This window comes from Perognathus longimembris, chromosome 1 (assembly GCF_023159225.1).
Source record: "Perognathus longimembris pacificus isolate PPM17 chromosome 1, ASM2315922v1, whole genome shotgun sequence".
Lineage (NCBI taxonomy): Eukaryota > Metazoa > Chordata > Mammalia > Rodentia > Heteromyidae > Perognathus > Perognathus longimembris.
In genome coordinates this window covers 117,115,177-117,136,303 of record NC_063161.1, presented here as the reverse complement: position 1 = coordinate 117,136,303, position 21,127 = coordinate 117,115,177, and the positions used below count along the sequence as shown (strand labels likewise).

Here is a 21,127-nt window from a genome sequence, read left to right as displayed (position 1 = left end):
CACCCCCTCTATCTAAGTACCAAACCAAGGCAAAGAGATTCATGAACATCCCAGTATTGGTTTTTGTTATTGCAAGTGAACATTGGAACGATCCACAAACGCTGCTTTCCCATCTTCTTCTGGACTAGAGGCCTCTTTTGGAGAATCATTAGTTGCATCTTATAATAAATTACATTTGATCTATTAAGTACTCATTTGATGGGATGTTCTCTAAAGGAAATGAAGCTACAATGGTCCCTGGGCTTCTAAGATTCTTAATCTCATATATCTGTTATTGTGCAGTTTACAGTGGTAGTGTTTGTTTCCCCTTAGGTACAGAGTAAGGTTTAATTTTTATTTTGACTCCACCTAACTTGACATTGCAGTGGGCACTATAAATCACATCTCCCTGTGCTCACAAATATTCCCCTTCTATCTCCTCTCTCTATCCACCCCTTCATAGATTCAGTAATGAAGCCGACCTTGGGACCCTCTAGCACTATCATCACAGTATCTGGTTTTGTGCTGTATGTTTTTGTGGGTGCATCTCTGAAACAATAGTGGGTATAAAACAAAAATGGGTAGGTGTATAACCTGAGACTGCAATCTTAGAGGCCAGTTTGCAAGGTTGGCCATTGGCTACCATCTAATAGCTTGGATTTGGATGTTGTTCCCCTCTTCACGGGTAAAAGATTAAGCAAGCAATGCCATTTATGTTAAAGACCGCACCACGTTCCATTGGTAACTTAGAATTTTTATGTCTGATACCAACAATAAAAAACAGGCAACTAGTTGCTATTGAATGTCCTGTGTGGCTAGAGCCTTATGCACATCGTCATAGCTACACAACAGAGGGATTCGGTGTATACTGTGTGACTGCACAGAGGAGTCAGGAATATGCACCTGCTTTCCGCCTGGACTTGGCCCATGGATGTTTTCCCTTTGCAGATTTTGCTTTATGTCCTTCTGCTGTATTAAGTATTAGAATGTACACTGATTCCTGGAAGTCTTGCCTATCCTAAGACTGATTTTGCTTCTTCTGACAATAATGAAAAGCTAACTTGGGTAAGATTCCATACAAGGAAAAAAAATCACAAGTCTGAAGGCACAACTGAGAATTTTATTGATGGATACTCTACTTCTATATTATTTTTATCCTAAGAACTTGCAAGTATTCAACTTAGTACATAATGTTTAAAACAACAAAATGATCCAAAAACTTGTTCCATATCCATTTACCAATGAGAATCCATTCCTTGTTCATGATTACAAGCAGAACTGAGGAGAGTATTAGCAGTCTGCCTTGTGCCACCCTCATCCATTATACTCCAGTCTACTCCATCCACATACACATTGATAAATACACATTCCATGCTCCCTACTGTTCTAATAATCACAAATGAGTACTAAGTAAAAATTTCTCAAGGGAAAGGGGGAACAGGGAGGGGGGTATGAGGGACGGACAAGGTAACAAACAGTACAAGAAATGTATCCAATGTCTAACGTATGAAACTGTAACCTCTCTGTACATCAGTTTGATAATAAAAATTTGAAAAAAATATATAGGCTTAAAACAAACAAACAAAAAAATTTCTCCACTAGTGAGTACTGTGAGAGTTGATTGACTCATTTGGAAATTATGAATTACCCAATTGAAGATGACATGAACTTAGACTGAAGATTTTTGTTTTTTATCTTGTCACATTTCTTGAATGTTTGTCTACAGTAGGCCTTTTCTTTCTTTTTTTTCTCAAATTTTTATTATCAAACTGATGTACAGAGAGGTTACAGTATCATACGTTGGGCATTGGATACATTTCTTGTACTGTTTGTTGCCTTGTCCCTCATGCCCTCCTCCCTCCCCCCTTTTCTCTCCCCCCCCAGGTGTTCAGTTCACTTACACCAAACAGTTTTGCAAGTATTGCTTTTGTAGTTATTTCTCTTTTTTTACCCTGTGTCTCTCAAATTTGGTATTCCCTTTGAATTTCCTACTTCCAATACCAGTAAACACGGTTTCCAATATACTCCGATAAGATTACAGAGATAGTGTAGGTACAACCATAGGAAGGTGATACAAGAACATCATCAATAATAGAAACTACACATACACATAGGACGTTGAAAGTAGTTACAACTGTGATATATCACTTGTTTCCATAACATGGAGTTCATTTCACTTAGCATCATCTTATGTGTTCCTAAGGGTATAGCTATTGGGCCTTGTGATGCTCTGCTATGGCTTGCCTAATCCTGTACTAATTATTCCCAATAAGGGAGGAGTAGGCCTTTTCTTATATCAACAAGTTTGCTAAAAGTTTTAGTAACATATCCTTTGAAATATTATATTTCCTTTCTTATTGAGGAAAGAATGAGAAGTTCAAATATATATGAGAAATAACATAAGACAACATTTAAGGGAAAGAGCAAGACAAAAATAGGATTCAGTAGTGGATAGTGTTGGCCATAATTGACTGCCTGCTGCTCTTGGCCCTACAATACTCATTTCTCTGCAAGAGTTCACCCCACATACACGGCCTTTGTTTTCTAGAAGTTGACCTTCATACCTGACTTCTCAGAAACTGAACATAGAACAGACCTGCTTCCAGGGTGGGGAAGAGTGGGGTTTAAATTTAAACATATATAGTTTATTCAAACTGTCATTCTTCACTTTGCACTACCGATAGCCAAACAGATGAGCACACATGAGGTTGTTCCCAGACCAGAAGAAAGCAACATTACATTTCTGCTGGAGGACTTTTGAGCAGCCAGAGGAGAGTTTAGTTCAGGAGAAGTGCTCTCCTGGTAGAGCAGGTGTGAAGTTGAAGAGAGTCCCTTCTGACAAGACTCCATTCTTAGTCTGATTGTGACAGTGGGATGGAATGAATACTGTCTTTCTTGAGTCAAAATCCACTGTGCTAGGAGAAAACCATAGTACCGTGGGAACAGCACAAGAGCAGTTAAGAGCTGAACCTTTGTCCCAAGTGGTCTGTTTGCACTATAGCCTTGCAATAGTAGGCAAAGCACTTGTAAACTTACTCTTCTGTAAAAATATGGCACCAGACTATCTCTAGGTATCTCCCAACTCGCTTATTGATAGTGTTAATAAATTCAGTCACCAGGCTGGCTGAGGTGGTGCAAACCTGATATCTAAAGATCACAGTTCAAGGCCAGTCTAAATATAAAAGTTCATCTCAACCAGTAGCTGTTTCAGGTGGTACACACCTGTCATAGCAGCAATGGATAAAGCAGAATGGCTGAGCACAGTGATGCATTCCTGTCATCCCTAGCTCTCCCAGGCACATGGGAAGCACAAACAGGAGAATCACAGCACAGGCCCAATTATAAAGCGAGACTACCTCAAAAATAAGGAATATAATAAGGGGCTGAAGATTTGGATTAAATGGTAAAGTACATGCTTAATAAATATAAGGCCTTCGTTCAAGCACCAGTACCACCAAAAAACTAATTCATTCAGTCAGCCATGATTCATCTTGGCAGTCAGATATAAACAGTCTTAGGTAACATGAAAGTATGTCACTTATGGAAATTGAGAGAGGAGAGAGGGAGCATTTGAAACATTTTGTAAATTAATTCTATTGGGCCTTGGAGGTTGAAAATGTTGGTGGAGAGGGATTCAAAAGCAGACACAATTTTATAATTTTCATATTCATCTATCAAGTTCCAGAAGTTTTACCAGGTGATAATATTGAAAAGGTAGTTCAAGACTATATAAAAAGGATTTCAGGGGGGCTGGGGATATAGCCTAGTGGCAAGAATGCCTGCCTCGGTTACACGAGGCCCTAGGTTCGATTCCCCAGCACCACATATACAGAAAACGGCCAGAAGCGGCGCTGTGGCTCAAGTGGCAGAGTGCTAGCCTTGAGCGGGAAGAAGCCAGGGACAGTGCTCAGGCCCTGAGTCCAAGGCCCACGACTGGCCAAAAAAAAAAAAAAAAAAAAAAAAGGATTTCAGGTAAAGAGATTTATTATTTATTTTATCTACAGTAGTGAGCCACTAAAGTTCTGCATGGAAAAATGAACTGTTTCTAGCCTTCATTTATAGAAATGTGAGGAAAGTATGTATGTCGTGGATTAAACTGTTTTCTCAATGAAAACAGTTTTGTTAACTTCATTTGTTAACTTATACCTAGGTGCCTTTTGGCATTCACACTGATCCTTTGAGGATTCTTTCCCTTTCTGTAATTGGTACTGATTTTACAAGCACAATTAAATACTCAATACTCATCTCTGAAGTGACTCAATAATTTATCTTTTCTACATTCCCTAAACATAGAGGCAAGTAGAATTGGTTATTATATTAGCATTGTTTCTTTTTGTGTGTGTTTTTTTAAAGGCCACAAATCCATCTTCAAAGAAAAAGAATATTAATGATTGTAGAACTTTACTTTCTAAAGTCTTATCTCCACATAAACTATTAAATAGTTTTTTGAAAATCAGGAACAATATTCCCTCATGCTTGTCTTATCTGGGATCTCATTGCCTTTCATAGATGAAAAGATAGGTGTAAAGAATGGGGCTTCCATTTTGGCCTGCAGCACGAACTTGGCTAAAGCTGCCTTGCCCAAATACAGGACAGATAATAAGATTAGTCTCTGGCGATCTGATCCCTAGGAGTTGTGCTCAGACTCTGCCAGGCCCCTGAGCTAGTCCTGTCAACTCTGCCTTTCATGTTTTCCTTTCCTTCTACTACAGCTTTTTCTTCCAGTCAGTTCAATACCAAGAGGTATTAGATGTGTGTGCTTGCATGCTTCCAACAGACAGCTTTATTATCCATTCTGGGAGCTTGCCCTGTCCTTACTTACCCTAGACTCTCAGGAAGTGATTTCATGCAAGTCCTCTACATGCCCAGCTAACTGAGAATTGAGAACTATCCTTCAGATTGGGATGGCCCTGTCTCTTATGCTTGCCAATTGTCAACCATACTGGTGACATTAAATGGAGACGTTTTTAATACTTCACATTCTAACTGTCTTAAAGGCACTTGTTAAGTATAGTTATCTCAGGAAACCTGATGACTTTGTCCAGTCTTACAAATTTACTTATCTGATAATCTGCAGATGGGTTTCAGATAAAACAGATCCTTTGAGATTATTTGTAGTTCACTCAATCTCAATTAAATTAAAGCATCTCATACTGTCCTATAAATTTTATCAGAGAAGGTATAGTCCTGTAATGCACCAATGGACTCAACTAATTTCATTGGTGTAAACAATGTTAAACAATCTCAAATGCAACTTTGGAAACCATGTTCCTGAACCTCTTTAATAATGTTTAAAAGTACATCAATTAAATTGGCTTATCCTGTAGCCTTTATTACATTATCTATTCTCAATTACATAGATTCTGTGTTTTGTGTCTGGCCTAGTTATAAGTAACTGAAAAAAATGATCCCATCTGAAAAGTGTGCCTTATCCCAACCCATTTACTTTGATTTAAAGTTGATAAACCTTGGACAATACTTCCACAGTGCCCTATCAACTATGAAGGTATTAGGAAATGCTTTCAAGAGGTCAGGCTGCCATTACAATTTCATTGGCCCTTGTCCCCACCATATTTTTTTCTGTTACCTCCCTGTAGCTTTTTACCTTCCTCTTACCCTATTCCCATTGTTGTGACTTCACTACTGAATTCCACATTACTAGCCTTGAAGCATAACATAAAACATTAAATTTGTTTGTTTTCCTAATTGTGATCTCCTAAAATTTAAGCTCTAGACTGAAGCTTTTTTAAAATTTTAATTTCAGAAGTGGTGTTTAAGTGATGATATGCAGTAATTTGTTCATTCTTCTGTCATTATAATTTACAAGGCAATGGCAGATAAACATAGCAATACAAGATTCATTTACAGTGACACAATGGCAGATACACAGAGCAGAACCCTGTCTATGAGATAAAGTGGACTGAGTGACTTATGCAGTAATTAGGGGATAATTGTCATTAACCTCACAAACAGTAGTTTACCCATATTGTTTAAAAGGCTCCAGGATGCATAATGACAAGGTAATCTGTCAAAGCGCTAGGGGGAAATATTAATAAGATTTGTGCAAGCCTGGATAGAAAATATGCAGAAAGCGGCCACATTAAGCTAATTGGTGGATGAATATACACTTGTAAAAGTGCTTCTAATGGCACGTTTGCTGCTCTCCAAATGACTGCCGTTAATGTGGAGAAGTGGGCTGCTTAGAAAGTCAGGACTGCTGGGACAAGAGGGTATTAAGGCTGCAGACGCGGTTATTGCCTTGTGCTCTGTAATGTGTGCTTCCTCCTCTTATCCTTTATTTTGAATTTCTGAGTTTTTTGTTATGGTAACATATATCGATTACTTACTCTGGATGTTCCATTTTTTAATCTATATTTGTTTAGTCAGTTACCAATCCCAAATCGCTTTTCTTTGGTAGCCGAATAAATTTCATACAGTCTGTACTGATAACTTGTTTATAAATATACAAACTACTACTAATGCATATGTGGATTTATAATTATACACACATGTGTATGTGTGGGTGCCTTTTATAGGAACACATCTAATTTGAACAATCAAAGGAAAGTATATCCATCAACAGCCTTGTGTATGTGTTACAAGTAATAATGTGTTGTTCCCCGATGGATGCTAAAGCAGGAAATTAATCTTTGTGTTCTACTGCTATTCTTATACCCAGAGAAGAGCAAAGTTAAATCTCCCAATTCATCTTTCTGTTCAATCACACCCTTAGTCTTCAGTGTGTTTTATGGAATACTCAATCCTCATTGTTTTTTATAGAATGCTGATTAGTGACTACTTCTCTCTCATATCCCAGTGAATATGTTAAAGTTCTTTTGGGCTATTCAGTTTCACTTGCAACACATGAATTAGAATCATCCATTCATGCTTCAGAAGCTCTATAACATTATTAAGAATCTTAGTAGAACTGATAAAACCTCAAAGAACTGTTGAATTATTCCAAGGGTTTGACCCTTGCCCGATATATAAAAATCACCATATCATAAAAAAAAATCTTTTGATACCAGTTTTCTGGTCTTCAGCAGACATGAACTGTGTATTAGGAAACATAGGACCCCATGGATAAAGACTTCATATAAGCTCAGAGGAAAGACTTTGGGTATAGGAGAGCTAAGCTAGAAACTGTAGAGCCCACAACAAAAAAATGTCAGGAGTTCTGGTGCGTTTTGTTTATTGCAAAGAAAGCAGGTTGTTTTAGGACTTGGGTTTTGTCATTTTGTCTTAAGGGAGAAGAAAATGAGACCATTTACATGAATCATTTCTCTCTTTCCTCCTGTTTCCAGTGTTTCTGACTATTTCAAACGGTCCCTTTGCTGTCCTAAACTATAAAATGATATCTTCTCTACAAATCTATTAGTGATCTCCAAGTGAATAACCCATATCTATTTAAAGAGTTTAAGTGGAGGAAAGGATCTTACATACAGGTATTGCTGTTCTTTTTCAGAGCCACACAGATCTCTTAAATATTACACATAATTATTTACATAGGATTAATGATGCATATCCAACACTTCTTTGAACAGTTGAATCTCCAAGTTTCAGAATTTCTCAAATTCTACTAAGTTTGATTTGAGGGGTTACCAACACCTCCTAGGAACTTCTTGGATTGTTTTCTCAATTTCATTGAATTGACCAGAAATAAAAATGAATCCAGAAGACTCGGCATCTCTCACCTCAGCATGAGTAAACAGCCAGGACAGAAGCTTCAACAATCCATCCAGAATAGAATATACTGCGTGCACTCTCAGCAAAAGGCTTGCTTTCAGTCATGAATACTTGTATTCTGAAAATACAAGTTGGTTAAATGCAAAAGTGCCAGGGTGTAAAATGTTTTAATTCAAGTGACTGTTGTCGTCAGAGTCTAGACATAGATACTAAAACAGTGAACTTTTAAAGATATTTTAGTAAGACTTAGAGATGGGGAAATGAAAGATGCATGTTTATTTAAGAGTCATATAGCTGGTCTTTGGAAGAATCAAAACTAGAATTTTTAGATGTCCTTCATTAAAGTGAGGATTCGGTAATAATCTTACAGTAAAAGTTTGTATGCTAGGAATATTGACTTAAGATTTAGGATTTTTAATTTTAAAACTTAAATGACTCATATAATACTTACATTAAATGTTAAAATGTATTGTCTTCAGAAGTTTCTCAGGTTTCATTTACAATAGACTTGGTAACTTGAAAAGTACACTTGAACATTTAGAGTGCAATTCTAGACATTACAGAAAATAATTTACTCCTCTGAATGTTTTTATATGGCAGAGTGAGGTACCTGCTTTATTTATTTTTAAACAAAAGCCCATGCCAGAAGTGAATAGGGATGGTTTTAATCTAGACAAGCAAAATGACATCGTACAAAAGGAATCCTAGCAGGCTTAGCGCTTCTGTGATTAAATATAGTAGCACCAGAGGATCTATCATAATCATAGTTTTAAAAACAAAAACTATATAGACTGTTGCCAAGGGGAAAAGGGGGGATAGAACTCTGAAAAGTGTACATTCTTACTGGCTCTATAATCGAAGATATTCTGAAATAACTAATTTGCTTGTTTGTTTATGCTAGGGATCAAATCTAAAGCCTCGAACAATCTATGCAAATATTCTACCATTTAGTAATACCCTCAGTTTAAAGTGACGTTTTACTATCCAAACTCAAACAATATGTTTTAAAAATCACCTGAAGCATTTAAAACTAATTTCTCTGTCATTATGATAATGTTATTTGGGGTAGAAGGCTAATTATTTGAGGAAGACATATTGTTTAATTAGTTATTTATCTTTTTCTTAAACAATCATTTCACCATGAAAACTTTTCTATATGAGTCATAAAAAGAAGTTACTAATACTGTATGTTGGAAAATATATAGCCAGTTCCTAAGAGCTGTAAAAATTAACATGTTGCTTCTTTCTTGTACTACCAACTATATCCAAGGGCACTGCATGCCTTAAACTTCCAGTTTTACCCAAAGAGAGGTGTTCTTTGAGTCTGTACTTTATCAGATAATTTGTATGCCTCACCTCAGTTTATCAAATAAATTCTCAATAAAATCAAGCATTTTGAATGCTGTGCAGAGACTAATGTGTCTGAGGTTGATGTACAGTCGAAGTAAGCCAAGAATGTCATATGTGCTGTGTTCATGCACACATTTGTGTGCATGCACATGCATATCTCTTTTAAAATTTCAGTCCTTATTTATAAACAGTATTCATCATGAGAAGATTGAGCCATTAGCATGTCATCTATCAACTTTAATAAGGTCTCACCTTGACAGAAAAAGTTTCTTGAGCTCCACCATTCTAACCAATGGTGAACACAATTTCAATATCCCTCCTTTCTTCATGGGGGTTATTGGTAAAGAAGGAATAGGATAGATTCTTCAAATTTAACTGTTTTATAATCTAACTTTAATTAGCATCTGTCGGGGTCTCTAGCTTGCCCTGATGTTGATGTAAACATCATAACAGACTATCTTGAGTCAATGAGGAAAGCATTATTTTCCAAAAGAGATAGTTACATAGATAAATGTTGACAAATCAAGTCTAGTCTTGATTTTTATTTGAAAGTCTTTTCTTTTCTCTCCTGATATGCTTTCTCAAGGGTTGTTTGTTCTAGCCAGGAGAGGAAGGAACAAGGATATGATTGGTCAACACTGTATTTTGAAGGTAAAATATGCTGCTAAGAAATTCTTCAAAACACCAATTTCCAAATCATGAAAACTGAGTAGCTTTCATTACCCAAAACAAATGTCAATTTTCTTAAAAAATAAAGTCTGATTTAAAACATTTGGTGAAATCATGGTATGAATGAGTGTGTTTCATTCTGCCTACAGATACTATAGTTGTTTCAGCTGGCCTCCTAGAAACATTAGCCTCAAATCTTGGAAAGGCAAAGTCACATAAAAGTGCTTTGTGTGACTACAGAATGGTATCATTTTGCTTAGTTTCACAGAGAAACTGCTCTGATATATATTGTGTATACTAGTGGTATATCTTTCTTAGGCAGTACCCAGAAATAAATGTGTTTAAATGTAAATTGACTAAAACAAATAAGCATGCCAAGATCTTTCCCCGTGTAATTTCAAGTGTTTCTCAGAAATTATCACATTGCTTGAAAATTTTTCCCTAAGTACTTCCCAGAATCTTATTTTCAACAAAATATTTTGTCACCATTTTTGATTTAAGTCCTTTTTTTGCATGCTCATACACACATCCATAGAGAAACATGTAGACACAAACTCTAACTCATCAACACTTAGTAATACCAAGTCAAATAAATTAAAGAAATAAACATAATCTAACAGAAAATGGAGAGGAGTGGCTCTGAAGTAATTAAGAGTACCCAGAACAGTTAAACTTTTTGTCTAAAAGGAAAGTTTGAAAAGCTAGCTTGATCGTAGAGAGACAGTTTAAAATTGAACTATTTGCTTATTACATATGAACTTATTTTAGTTTGAAAAGAGGTAAATGGAAAGAGAATGGAAAAAAATACCAAGAGGTTTATAAATTTGAGATTTTCTTCAAGGCTACTATAGCACTCAGAGCCATCTCTTTCACAAAAGAGGTATTATCCTCTAATAAGTCAAGCTCGCTCTATACAAATTGCATAAACCATCTATTTGCTAACCATCTGTTACTTTGATGGAACACTTGTGTTCATACCATTTGAGATAATGATAAGAGCACATCTCTTGCTCCTTAAGGTAACCCAGAATAATATTGTTCCTAACTTCTGGGTCACATCCTAGTACATGTCCATCTGAAGAAGAGGCCATTTTCTCATGAATTGTACAATATTATTTCTACAGGATGAGTAAAATTCCATATATATGCATATATATGTCATATTTATTAATCCATTTGTCCATTGAGGGGAACCTGGGATAATTCTATGTTTTGGGTATGGTGAATAGTGCTGCAGTAAACACGGTTGTCCTGGTGACTTTACTGCAACCTTGTTTGTGTTCTATTGGATAAATGCCCAGCAGTGGAATTGCTGAGCCATAGAGTAGGTCTATGTTTAGTTTTTTAAGGAGCCTCCATACTGCTTTACAGAGGGGTTGAACAAGCTTATATTCCCACCAACACTATAATATTAGAGTTTTCTTTTGGCCATATCCCCACCAACATCTGTTATTGTTAGTGTTCGTGTTGATGGACATTCTAACTGGGGTGAGGTGGAATCTCAATGTTGTTTTGATTTGTATTTCCTTTATGGTCAGAGATATTGAGCATTTCAGTTAGCCCAACCTAGAGAAACAAAATGTGAATGATTTCCCTCATTTGTGGTAGATAGAATGTACACATAAAGCTATAAGTAAACACATGATATGCAAGTGGATACAATTGAATTAACTGAAGTATAATAAACTCTATTGAGAGCTCATATAATTTTTTAGAAAGACTAAGTCGAAGCCCAACACAATGTGCACCAGAAAAGGGGTACATGCAAGACATGTGGGACCAAGTATAAAGGGGTAAAAGAATGAAGAGGAGGGAAAGGTGAAAGAATGAGGTCAAGAATTCATTGTATATACAACAAAATTAAGAAAAGGAATGGGTGGGTCCAAGGGGGTTGAGAATTATAGGGGTGACACTGATCGTGATACATTGGATTCATTGTATACAACGACCATTGTATTCATAAGCTGTTTTGTTAAATGGCACCTCCTTTGTACAACTACTTAAAGATAATAAAAAAATTAAATAATATTTTTGTACATTCTAAAAATAAGAAGAAAGAAGAGGCCAGCACAAGGGCCAGAGGAGGTAGATAAAAAAGGGTATCACCTTCTCCTGTGTTTGTGAAGATTGTGCATATGGTACATGCCTGTGACACTCTAGTATTGACTTTCTGAAGAAGTAGTCTCCACGAAGGATTATTTTATATCCCACTAGTAAAAAAATGGATGGGTAGAGAGGTACCCTGACATACATAAAACTTTCTAAATTTGTAATATACTACCATAAACCTACATATAAAATATTAGTAAAAAAATCTTTCTAGGTAAAAACTAAATTGAATCTCCAGGAGAAAAGAGAAATCAGATGGGACTGCTGTGTACTATTGGGAGAGGGAAGGTAAGAAGATGAGGGAAATTGGATTGCCTAAGGTGAATCTGATTAGTTGCTATGGTTTCTAAGGTGCATTTTTTAATACCAGAGAAAAGGTTGCCAGCTGTCCATACTGATCTTTGGGATTTAGGGGTTAAGTACTGGCTACTAAGAAGGACCTGGGGGAGATAGAACTGAATGCTACTCAGACTGGGTGTCAGTCTCAGAAGCAATCCATAGAAAAGGCTCCAGAAAAGAATGATTGAGAGAGTAGGTTTGGAAGTAAGAGAGAAATATTCTATGAGAGAACATTCCAGTGTGCTAGCAAAAACCTTGTTGAGAAAAAGTTGCAGTTATTTCTGGCTTCCGTAAATCCAGTGTGCTCACCTGGGAAATGGCATCACAGAACAACCTTCCCTGAACACTGGGGACACTTGATGAAGTTAGAATATCTCTAAGTTCAAGTCCTGGACATCCGAGTTGCATCTTAGCAACATTCAGAAGCCACCTTACATTTATTCACCTCTGATTTCTTATTTGTTAACATTTTCTGACCTACGGAAATTATGAGGGGATTCAAATGAGATAATCGGTATAAAATCACAGTTTCTTTTTCTATGTACCAGCAGTACCAGCATTCCCCATTGTTCCCCCATTCCAAAACAAGGATATGAGTGCAGTGTATATCTATTACTGGCTGTTTTGCAAATGGCCATTTCAGCACCATAAGATCATCTGGTGTCACTACCACAACATTATGTGATTATTTGAAGCAAGGATTTGTGTGAGAATATTTCAGTTGAGAGCCAGTTTTACCTATATGATGAGGGAGAGACCAGTGTATTTGCCAATCTTCACAGGAATGGACATCTACATGTATGCACCTTCACATTTTGTTTGTATAAAATAATAGAATGCTAGGTAGGAACCTTATAAAGAATAGCCCATGGGGCTGGGGATATAGCCTAGTGGCAAGAGTGCCTGCCTCGGATACACGAGGCCCTAGGTTCGATTCCCCAGCACCACATATACAGAAAACGGCCAGAAGCGGCGCTGTGGCTCAAGTGGCAGAGTGCTAGCCTTGAGCGGGAAGAAGCCAGGGACAGTGCTCAGGCCCTGAGTCCAAGGCCCAGGACTGGCCAAAAAAAAAAGAATAGCCCAATAAGTACCAGAGCTTCTGGTTGGGAAGATGTGCAAACAAATGACAAATATATATACTCATACTTACTCCGATGATTCAGAGCCTGATTGTGGTCCAGGGAGAAATTTTATATTCAAAGGTTGATCACAGACTTTTCAGTTGCAAAAGTAGTACATGTTGTTTATATCCTTTATCTTACTGTTTAATATCTTATAAATCATAATAAAGTTGTTGAAACCAGGAAATTGATGAAGTGCTGTTAGCTAACCTTCAAATCTTGCCAGTGTTCCCACTAATGTCCTTTTACTGGTCACACAATTAGGTCTTCTTAGTACCACAACTTATCTTTAACTCTTTTTTTTTTTTTTGTCAGTCATGAGTCTTGAACTCGGGGCCTGGATGCTGTCCCTGAGCTGAGCCACAGTGCCACTTCTGGTTTTCTGGTGGTTAATTGGACATAAGAGTCTCACAGACTTTCCTGCCCAGGCTGGCTTTGAACCAATCCTCAGATCTCAGCCTCCTGAGTAGCTAGGATTACAGACAATTACAGGCATGAGACACCAACCCAGCTATCTATAGTTCTCCTTTATCCTTTTTCATATTGTTTGTTTGTTTTTAGTGCTGCTAGTGCTTGAACTTAGAGCCTTGCACTTCTAGGCAAGCACTCTACCACTAAGCCCTACCTCCAGCCTTACTGATTTTTTTTTCTGACTTTCACATTTGGAAAGTATTATCTTCTGTTTTTAGAATTGGCCTCAATTTTGGCTTGTCTGATGTTTTCTTACACTTGGCTTAAGGTAAGACAATGCCACAGAAGTCACAATGTATTTTTCTCACCATGATACCAGTGTGACTTCAACTAGTGGTGTTAACTTTGATTATGCTTTTAAGGTGGTACCTATTAGATTTCCCCAATGTATGGTTACTTTTCACTTTTTAATAAATTAATGGCCTGTCATTTTTGTTCAGTTTGTATTGGGGATTAAGCCCACAGCTTTATACATATTAAACCTGTACTCTACCAATGAGCCACACTTATAGCTTACTTTGTTTTTCAAGAAGGCTTTGTGCTTCTTTAAATTGATGGTCAGTGTTGAAGCAAGTGTCATTCCCAGAGGGTTGAAAAGATCCCTATCCTTGTGAATATAAGAAATGATATTTTAGAAAATGATAAAGCCATAATTTATGTGTTTAAATATATTTTTTCTCAATCCATGCAGAAATGGATTGACATTACATTGCAGGATTTTAAGTCCTACCTCCAGGCAAATCTCACAGTCACTAGCAAAAATGAAAGTGTGAAATGCTTTTTAATGTATATTTAACAACACATAGTCTGATGATTGCTGATGTGTAGTCTCTGTGGACTCTCTTGCTATCAGAGGAGGATGCTAAGAGATAAGTTTTTACAAATTTATTCTATCTAAAGCCACCACATGTTTACTTTTCAAATATCCAACAGTCATTTATAACAGAATCATAAAAATGAAATACTTTAAGTCTAATTCAAACTTTGACTCTCATGATTATAAACAACTTGCAGGAAACATACAATTACCTTTCACAAGGGATAGCTCCCTTATTCTACCTTTTAAAAATTGCCTTCCTTTAACTGATACTAAGATACCCCCATTTAAAAAAGAAGAGATACCATTTGGTAGTTGGGGATATGAGGGGCAATCCTACTTTATTCATCTTTTTGATTTAGAGATTCACATAACTTCCATTTAAAGGAATTTCCATCATTGAATCATGTCTGCTTGTGTTGAAGAAGTAAATTTCGCAAACTGTACTTAGTTCCTTCCTATGGTGTCACTATTTAATAAGGATTAAGGTAACATTTTTTTTTGCATTTTTCCTGGGTTGCACAGCAAGAATTCACATCTTATACTAATACATGCTAAATAGTTGCATAGTATATAGATCATTGTTGTTAAAATAGCAATAATGAAGGCATTTTATCACAGAGCCCCAGTGGTCTACATTTTGTTTGCTTTGACATTATTAAATGCAATCTGTTTCTTTAACTGTGACTCTAATTACTAGATTTGCATGACAGAAAAGTTTGCTTTGTGGGTTGACTTTTTATTAACAGTGCTTGCATGTTATTTTCTGCTCTTGCTCTTGATGTTTTCTGAGCAGACAGAACACCTTCAATTGTACTGAATAATTATGCACAATCAATAAGTTTTGATGTTTGTTTTTGTTGTTTCTTTGGTGTGGCCTACAGGATGCTGCTGGCAAGGTGCTGGACCGCTGGGCCATCATGTCACGAGAAGAAGAAATCATTACCCTTCAGCAGTTTCTGAGGTTTGGAGAAACCAAATCCATTGTGGAGCTAATGGCAATTCAGGAGAAAGAAGGGCAGGCCGTAGCTGTACCATCTTCAAAGACAGACTCAGATATAAGGACTTTCATTGAGAGCAATAACCGCACCAGGAGTCCCAGTCTCCTCGCTCACTTAGAGAACAGCAATCCTTCCAGCATACATCACTTCGAAAACATCCCCAACAGCCTTGCATTTTTGCTTCCATTCCAATATATAAATCCTGTCTCGGCCCCATTGCTAGGGTTGCCTCCAAATGGGCTACTTTTAGAGCAACCAGGACTGAGGCTGCGAGAACCAAGCCTTTCAACCCAGAATGAATATAATGAGAGCAGTGAATCTGAAGTATCTCCCACACCTTATAAGAATGATCAAACCCCCAATAGAAATGCCCTGACCAGCATTACTAATGTGGAGCCCAAAACTGAACCAGCCTGTGTCTCCCCCATTCAGAATTCTGCCCCAGTCAGTGATCTAACCAAAACTGAACACCCGAAAAGCTCATTTCGGATTCACCGGATGAGAAGGATGGGGTCAGCCTCTAGGAAAGGAAGAGTGTTCTGTAATGCATGTGGGAAGACATTCTATGATAAGGGTACTCTCAAAATTCATTATAATGCAGTTCACCTGAAGATCAAACATCGATGCACCATTGAAGGTTGCAATATGGTCTTCAGCTCCCTCCGAAGCCGTAATCGACACAGTGCAAACCCCAACCCTCGCCTTCACATGCCCATGTTAAGAAATAACCGAGACAAAGATTTAATCCGGGCCACATCAGGAGCTGCCACTCCTGTCATAGCAAGTACAAAATCAAATCTCACACTCACGAGTCCTGGCCGGCCCCCAATGGGTTTTACCACTCCTCCACTAGACCCTGTCTTACAGAATCCTCTCCCTAGCCAGTTGGTATTTCCTGGGCTAAAGACTGTACAACCAGTTCCTCCATTTTATAGAAGTTTACTCACTCCAGGGGAAATGGTGAGTCCTCCAACTTCCCTCCCAACTAGTCCTATCATTCCAACCAGTGGTACCATAGAGCAGCACCCCCCACCACCCTCTGAGCCAGTAGTGCCAGCAGTGATGATGGCAACCCATGAGCCCAGTGTCGACCTGGCACCTAAGAAAAAGCCCAGGAAGTCAAGCATGCCTGTAAAGATTGAGAAGGAAATTATCGATACCGCTGATGAGTTTGATGATGAAGATGATGACCCCAATGATGCCGGACCTGTAGTCAGTGACATGAGCCATGACAATCATTGCCACTCCCAAGAGGAGATGAGCCCAGGCATGTCTGTGAAGGACTTTTCTAAGCATAACAGGACCCTGTGCATTTCAAGGACTGAAATAAGAAGGGCAGACAGCATGACCTCTGAGGACCAGGAGCCTGAGCGGGACTATGAGAATGAGTCTGAATCTTCAGAGCCCAAACTTGGTGAGGAATCCATGGAAGGGGATGAGCACATGCATGGTGAAGTGAGCGAAAAGGTCCTGATGAACAGTGAGAGGCCGGATGAGAACCACAGTGAGCCCTCTCACCAGGATGTTATCAAGGTGAAGGAAGAATTTACAGATCCCACTTATGACATGTTTTACATGAGCCAGTATGGACTATATAATGGTGGGGGGGCCAGCATGGCCGCCCTGCATGAAAGTTTTGCCTCGTCTCTGAATTATGGAAGCCCTCAAAAATTCTCCCCAGAGGGTGATCTGTGTTCTAGCCCAGACCCTAAAATCTGTTATGTGTGCAAGAAGAGTTTCAAAAGCTCCTACAGTGTGAAGCTTCACTACCGGAATGTTCACTTAAAAGAGATGCACGTCTGCACAGTTGCTGGTTGCAATGCTGCCTTCCCCTCTCGCCGAAGCAGAGACAGGTCAGTAAATCTCCATTGGCTGCTCCTGCTGAGGGTGGAGGGTGCCAGTTTCAGTCACATTGGACTTACTATTAAACAATGCAACTTAGATGTTTCTGATGTCACTGTAAAGATTGTCCACAGTGACCTTGTGATAACTAAGCTGCCATGCTCTTGAGGATTGTTGCTCTTGGTGCTTGTTATGATTAAGCATGCCGAATCATATGCCATCTTACCCAGTAATGCACGTCATTTTTCTCTGTGGATTGTGTGTTTGTGTGTGCATATGTGTTTCCATGCATCTAGGTGTGAATTAAGTTATCTGTATACAGTTCCCTGCCTCCCATTAACCTTGACTTAGAAGCCGCAGCTTCTGTCGTGTATATATATATATATATATATATATTTCTGCTTTGCCTTGTGGCTTTTTAATTAAATCAATATATTATCTTCATACACACATATTTATCCAATATAGAAACAGAAATTTACGGATGGAAAGAACCATAGGTCCAGGACATCGAGACAGCCTGCATCTCCGTAGGTATAACCAGAAATGTTATCATTCCTTACATGAGTATTTAGTGTGTCCTTGAATTCTTTACAAGTCATAAAAATATTAGAAGAAAACAAAACCAATTATTGTTGTATGGGAAAAGGTGTGTTGGCATGGGTTTCTCTATTTTTATTTCATAGTGTCTTTCATCACCTCTCTAAGATGGAACCTCCCATGTGATTTAGGCACAGAAGGGGAGACATGCATATGCTTAGAGATCAGTTAGAATACTTTATGTCCAGCCTTCAGATGACATCACATTCTAGCTATGGAGCTGCAGCTCTGAAATAGTTGGACTTAAACAAAAGCAGCTGGTCCTAAACCTACCATGTTCTTTATTTAATTGTAAAGAAAATGGCAGTGTATATGGAATGTGTCAAGGTGGTCAGTAATAGAGTAACAAAGTTATCCTTTACTTGTAGAGGTAAGCCTATGAGCACATTATTTACATAAGATACAAGCCCAGTTCAGCTACACAATAGCTGGGTCTTCCTATTATATTGGTGTGGGCTTGATTTTACATTATTTTTCCAAATGGTTTCAGAGAAAATTTTGCTATGTGGCAAAAATCAATATACATAAAAGAAACAAATTTAATGAAGGAGTTTCTAAATAGCTACCACCAGAATTCTGGTACTTATCATTGGATAGAGTTACATGACAAGTAACATATTGAAAGTACCACCCAAAAGTAGTGCTTTTCTAGAATAGTCTATTTGAATTTTGAATTTGAGAGCTCGATCTTTTTTTAAATTAAAAGTTAATTTTTATGCTGACACAAAAGGGACCCAGTTTCTAAAAAGTGGAATCTCTAAAAGAAATAAGTGGCTTTCTTAAGTAACTCAAAACATGCCTTGAGGAGAAATTTATTTTCTTAAAATATTTCTCTACCTCCATATACCATTTTCTGCTAAAAACAGTTCATAGTCACACAGTTATTTTCAGTTTCTAGTTAATCATTGAAAGTCCCAGAATATGTCAGATAAAATAGTTATATTTTGAATACTAAAACCTAGTACTATATTCAGTCTCCCCCAAGTCTATGAATAATATTCATTTTTTTAACATTTAAAATGGTGTACTAGTGATAATGAGGTTAATGCACTGGATTTTATTTAACAAAAATAAAAGTCTCATGAAAAGCTGCATAAAACATTTATGGAAATGGAGTATTTGAAGATAAGCCAAAATTCAAGCTTATTTGCATGAATTCCTGTCATAGTTTTAGATGGTTTGTTGAAAATATTGTAGGTCCTAACACTGGAATAAACAGCTGTGGGTCCAAAAAGGCCACATATCCGAAATGTGTTACTTTATGTCCAATCACTAGAAAACTCAGTACTGCTGGTGTTTGTTCCCAGTATATAAGGAGGTACTCTGAAGGTGCCTTTTGTGAAAGGAAAACATGAATAGCAGGAAAACATTAGTTTCACTTTCATTCTAAGATTAGGAGCTTGAACCAGTTGGTAGGATAACCAGAATATTCGAATGAGAATAATAAAAATGTGCTCCCAGCTGTTTTCAGTCTCACAGAAGACAGAAAATTTCAGAAGACAGTTTCTACGTTGCATTTGTATAAAATAGTACATCATACCAAGTCTTCATAATTTTATAGTATTGTCACACATGATATGTGAAGAAATACAAGGTGAAAATGTAATGTAGAATGAAGTGTTTGCTTCTCACTTGAAGTTTTGCTGTCTCAAAACACATATTTTGGTCCAAATTTTAAAACATTAAAAAATCTTTAATCTTGACCTAACTTTTTCTGAAAGGAAAATATTCCTCTTGGTTAAGACAATGACTTCAGTTATCAGTATAATTAGATAAGACTAGCTACCACCGCATAAGTTAGAAACAGCGGCGCCACTGGGGTCCCAGCTTGTTTCTGTGTCTCAGCAGAGTAGACTCTGGAACATAATTACACTCCTGTGTAAGACTTTAAGGCCATTCCATTAACTAATGTCAGCCCGTGATTCAACCTTTTGGATCCCATCTCTGTTCTGTCTCATCTCTGATCTGTCCCTTATACTTATCTTTTCCTCTCTGTTTACTTTGTATCAGTCAGGAACACCCCAAGATGTCTGTGTTCCTAGTTTTTCCCTCTCCAGTTCACTGTTGAAACTAAGATTTTTTACCTTTCTCTTGAGCCAGCTGCCCTTTCCAAAGAACTCTTCTTTGTCTTTAATCCTGCCATCCTTAACCCTCTATTTTCCCTTTCTCCAGAGTCTCAGCTTTTTCCATCCAGATTCCACAGTTTCTTTCTTGTGCAAATAAAGCACTAGAGAAAATTTTGAGTGAGGGATGAAGTGTGCGGGGCTTGTAGAATGCCTTTGATAAAGCTAACAGAATCTCCTTCTTCCTGTTCACAAAGACAGCCTTCTCATCTTTAGGCTTAGCACACCCAGGTATACTGGGTTGCTTACAAGACAGTGAACATGAGGGAATGGGGTTTGGGGCCTTCAGATAGGCATGTTAGTAAGAAGGAAGCAGAAAGCTGTTAAATACTATGTTTAAGGTTTTGCAGTTGGTTAAAAAGGATGCCAAGGTCTTTGCCTATGGTCTAGAAGGACCATATTTAAAACTAAAGCATAGTCCTTAATTTTGAAGTGTACATATGAGGTACTACATTTGAAGAAGAAATTCTAACTGGCATAGACTACGATCTTCATAAAGGAAGTTTGCTTAAAGACAGCCTCATAGAGTCAGCAGAACATAGTTTCCCTTTGATTATTTCATTGCTACTCACCTAATATTTCATTCTTAAGGGGCCTCACTGACCATGGATTACATGTATTTGAGAGAAGGACGTGTGTACATTTCATTTGTTTTTTACTCAAAGTGTAAAACCAAATGAATACCTGTCCATCCTATTTTCCAACATTCTTTGCCCTTTGCTAATTTGTCCAATTTTGCTAGTATCTATTTTAGTGATTAGCAGTTTTAAAACTTTCACCTAAAATGAAGATTTTTGTACTTGGAAACTAGATGATATGTATGGAAGCAAGTATCTCTCCTTTGGTTTTCATCTTCCATGAGTTCCCCCATCTATATTCTTCTCTTCTAAGATTAGCGGCCACTAGTAGCAGCTAGTTTGTTGTAAATTTTATCGGAAAAGTAAGCTCATCTGCTTCATCTTTAAGGTGCACAAAAGGCGATTCAGCTGCATGAATAAATTTAAAAACAAAATATTGTTT

General features: G+C 37.5%; 1 protein-coding gene across 21 annotated transcripts in view; it reads left to right on the top strand.

Moving 5' to 3' along the window:
* Nucleotides 1-21,127, top strand: part of Bnc2 (basonuclin 2) — a 428,651-nt gene that overhangs the window by 386,202 nt on the left and 21,322 nt on the right. For 16 of the 21 annotated variants that reach the window (XM_048353623.1, XM_048353382.1, XM_048353903.1 and 13 more), the window contains 2 exons: nt 15,426-17,395; nt 17,853-17,918. In XM_048353623.1, the coding sequence (XP_048209580.1) occupies nt 15,426-17,395; nt 17,853-17,918 (2,036 nt within the window). The remainder of the gene's footprint in view (nt 1-15,425; nt 17,396-17,852; nt 17,919-21,127) is intronic. The other 5 variants (XM_048353068.1, XM_048353217.1, XM_048352906.1 and 2 more) reach the window with 1 other exon arrangement.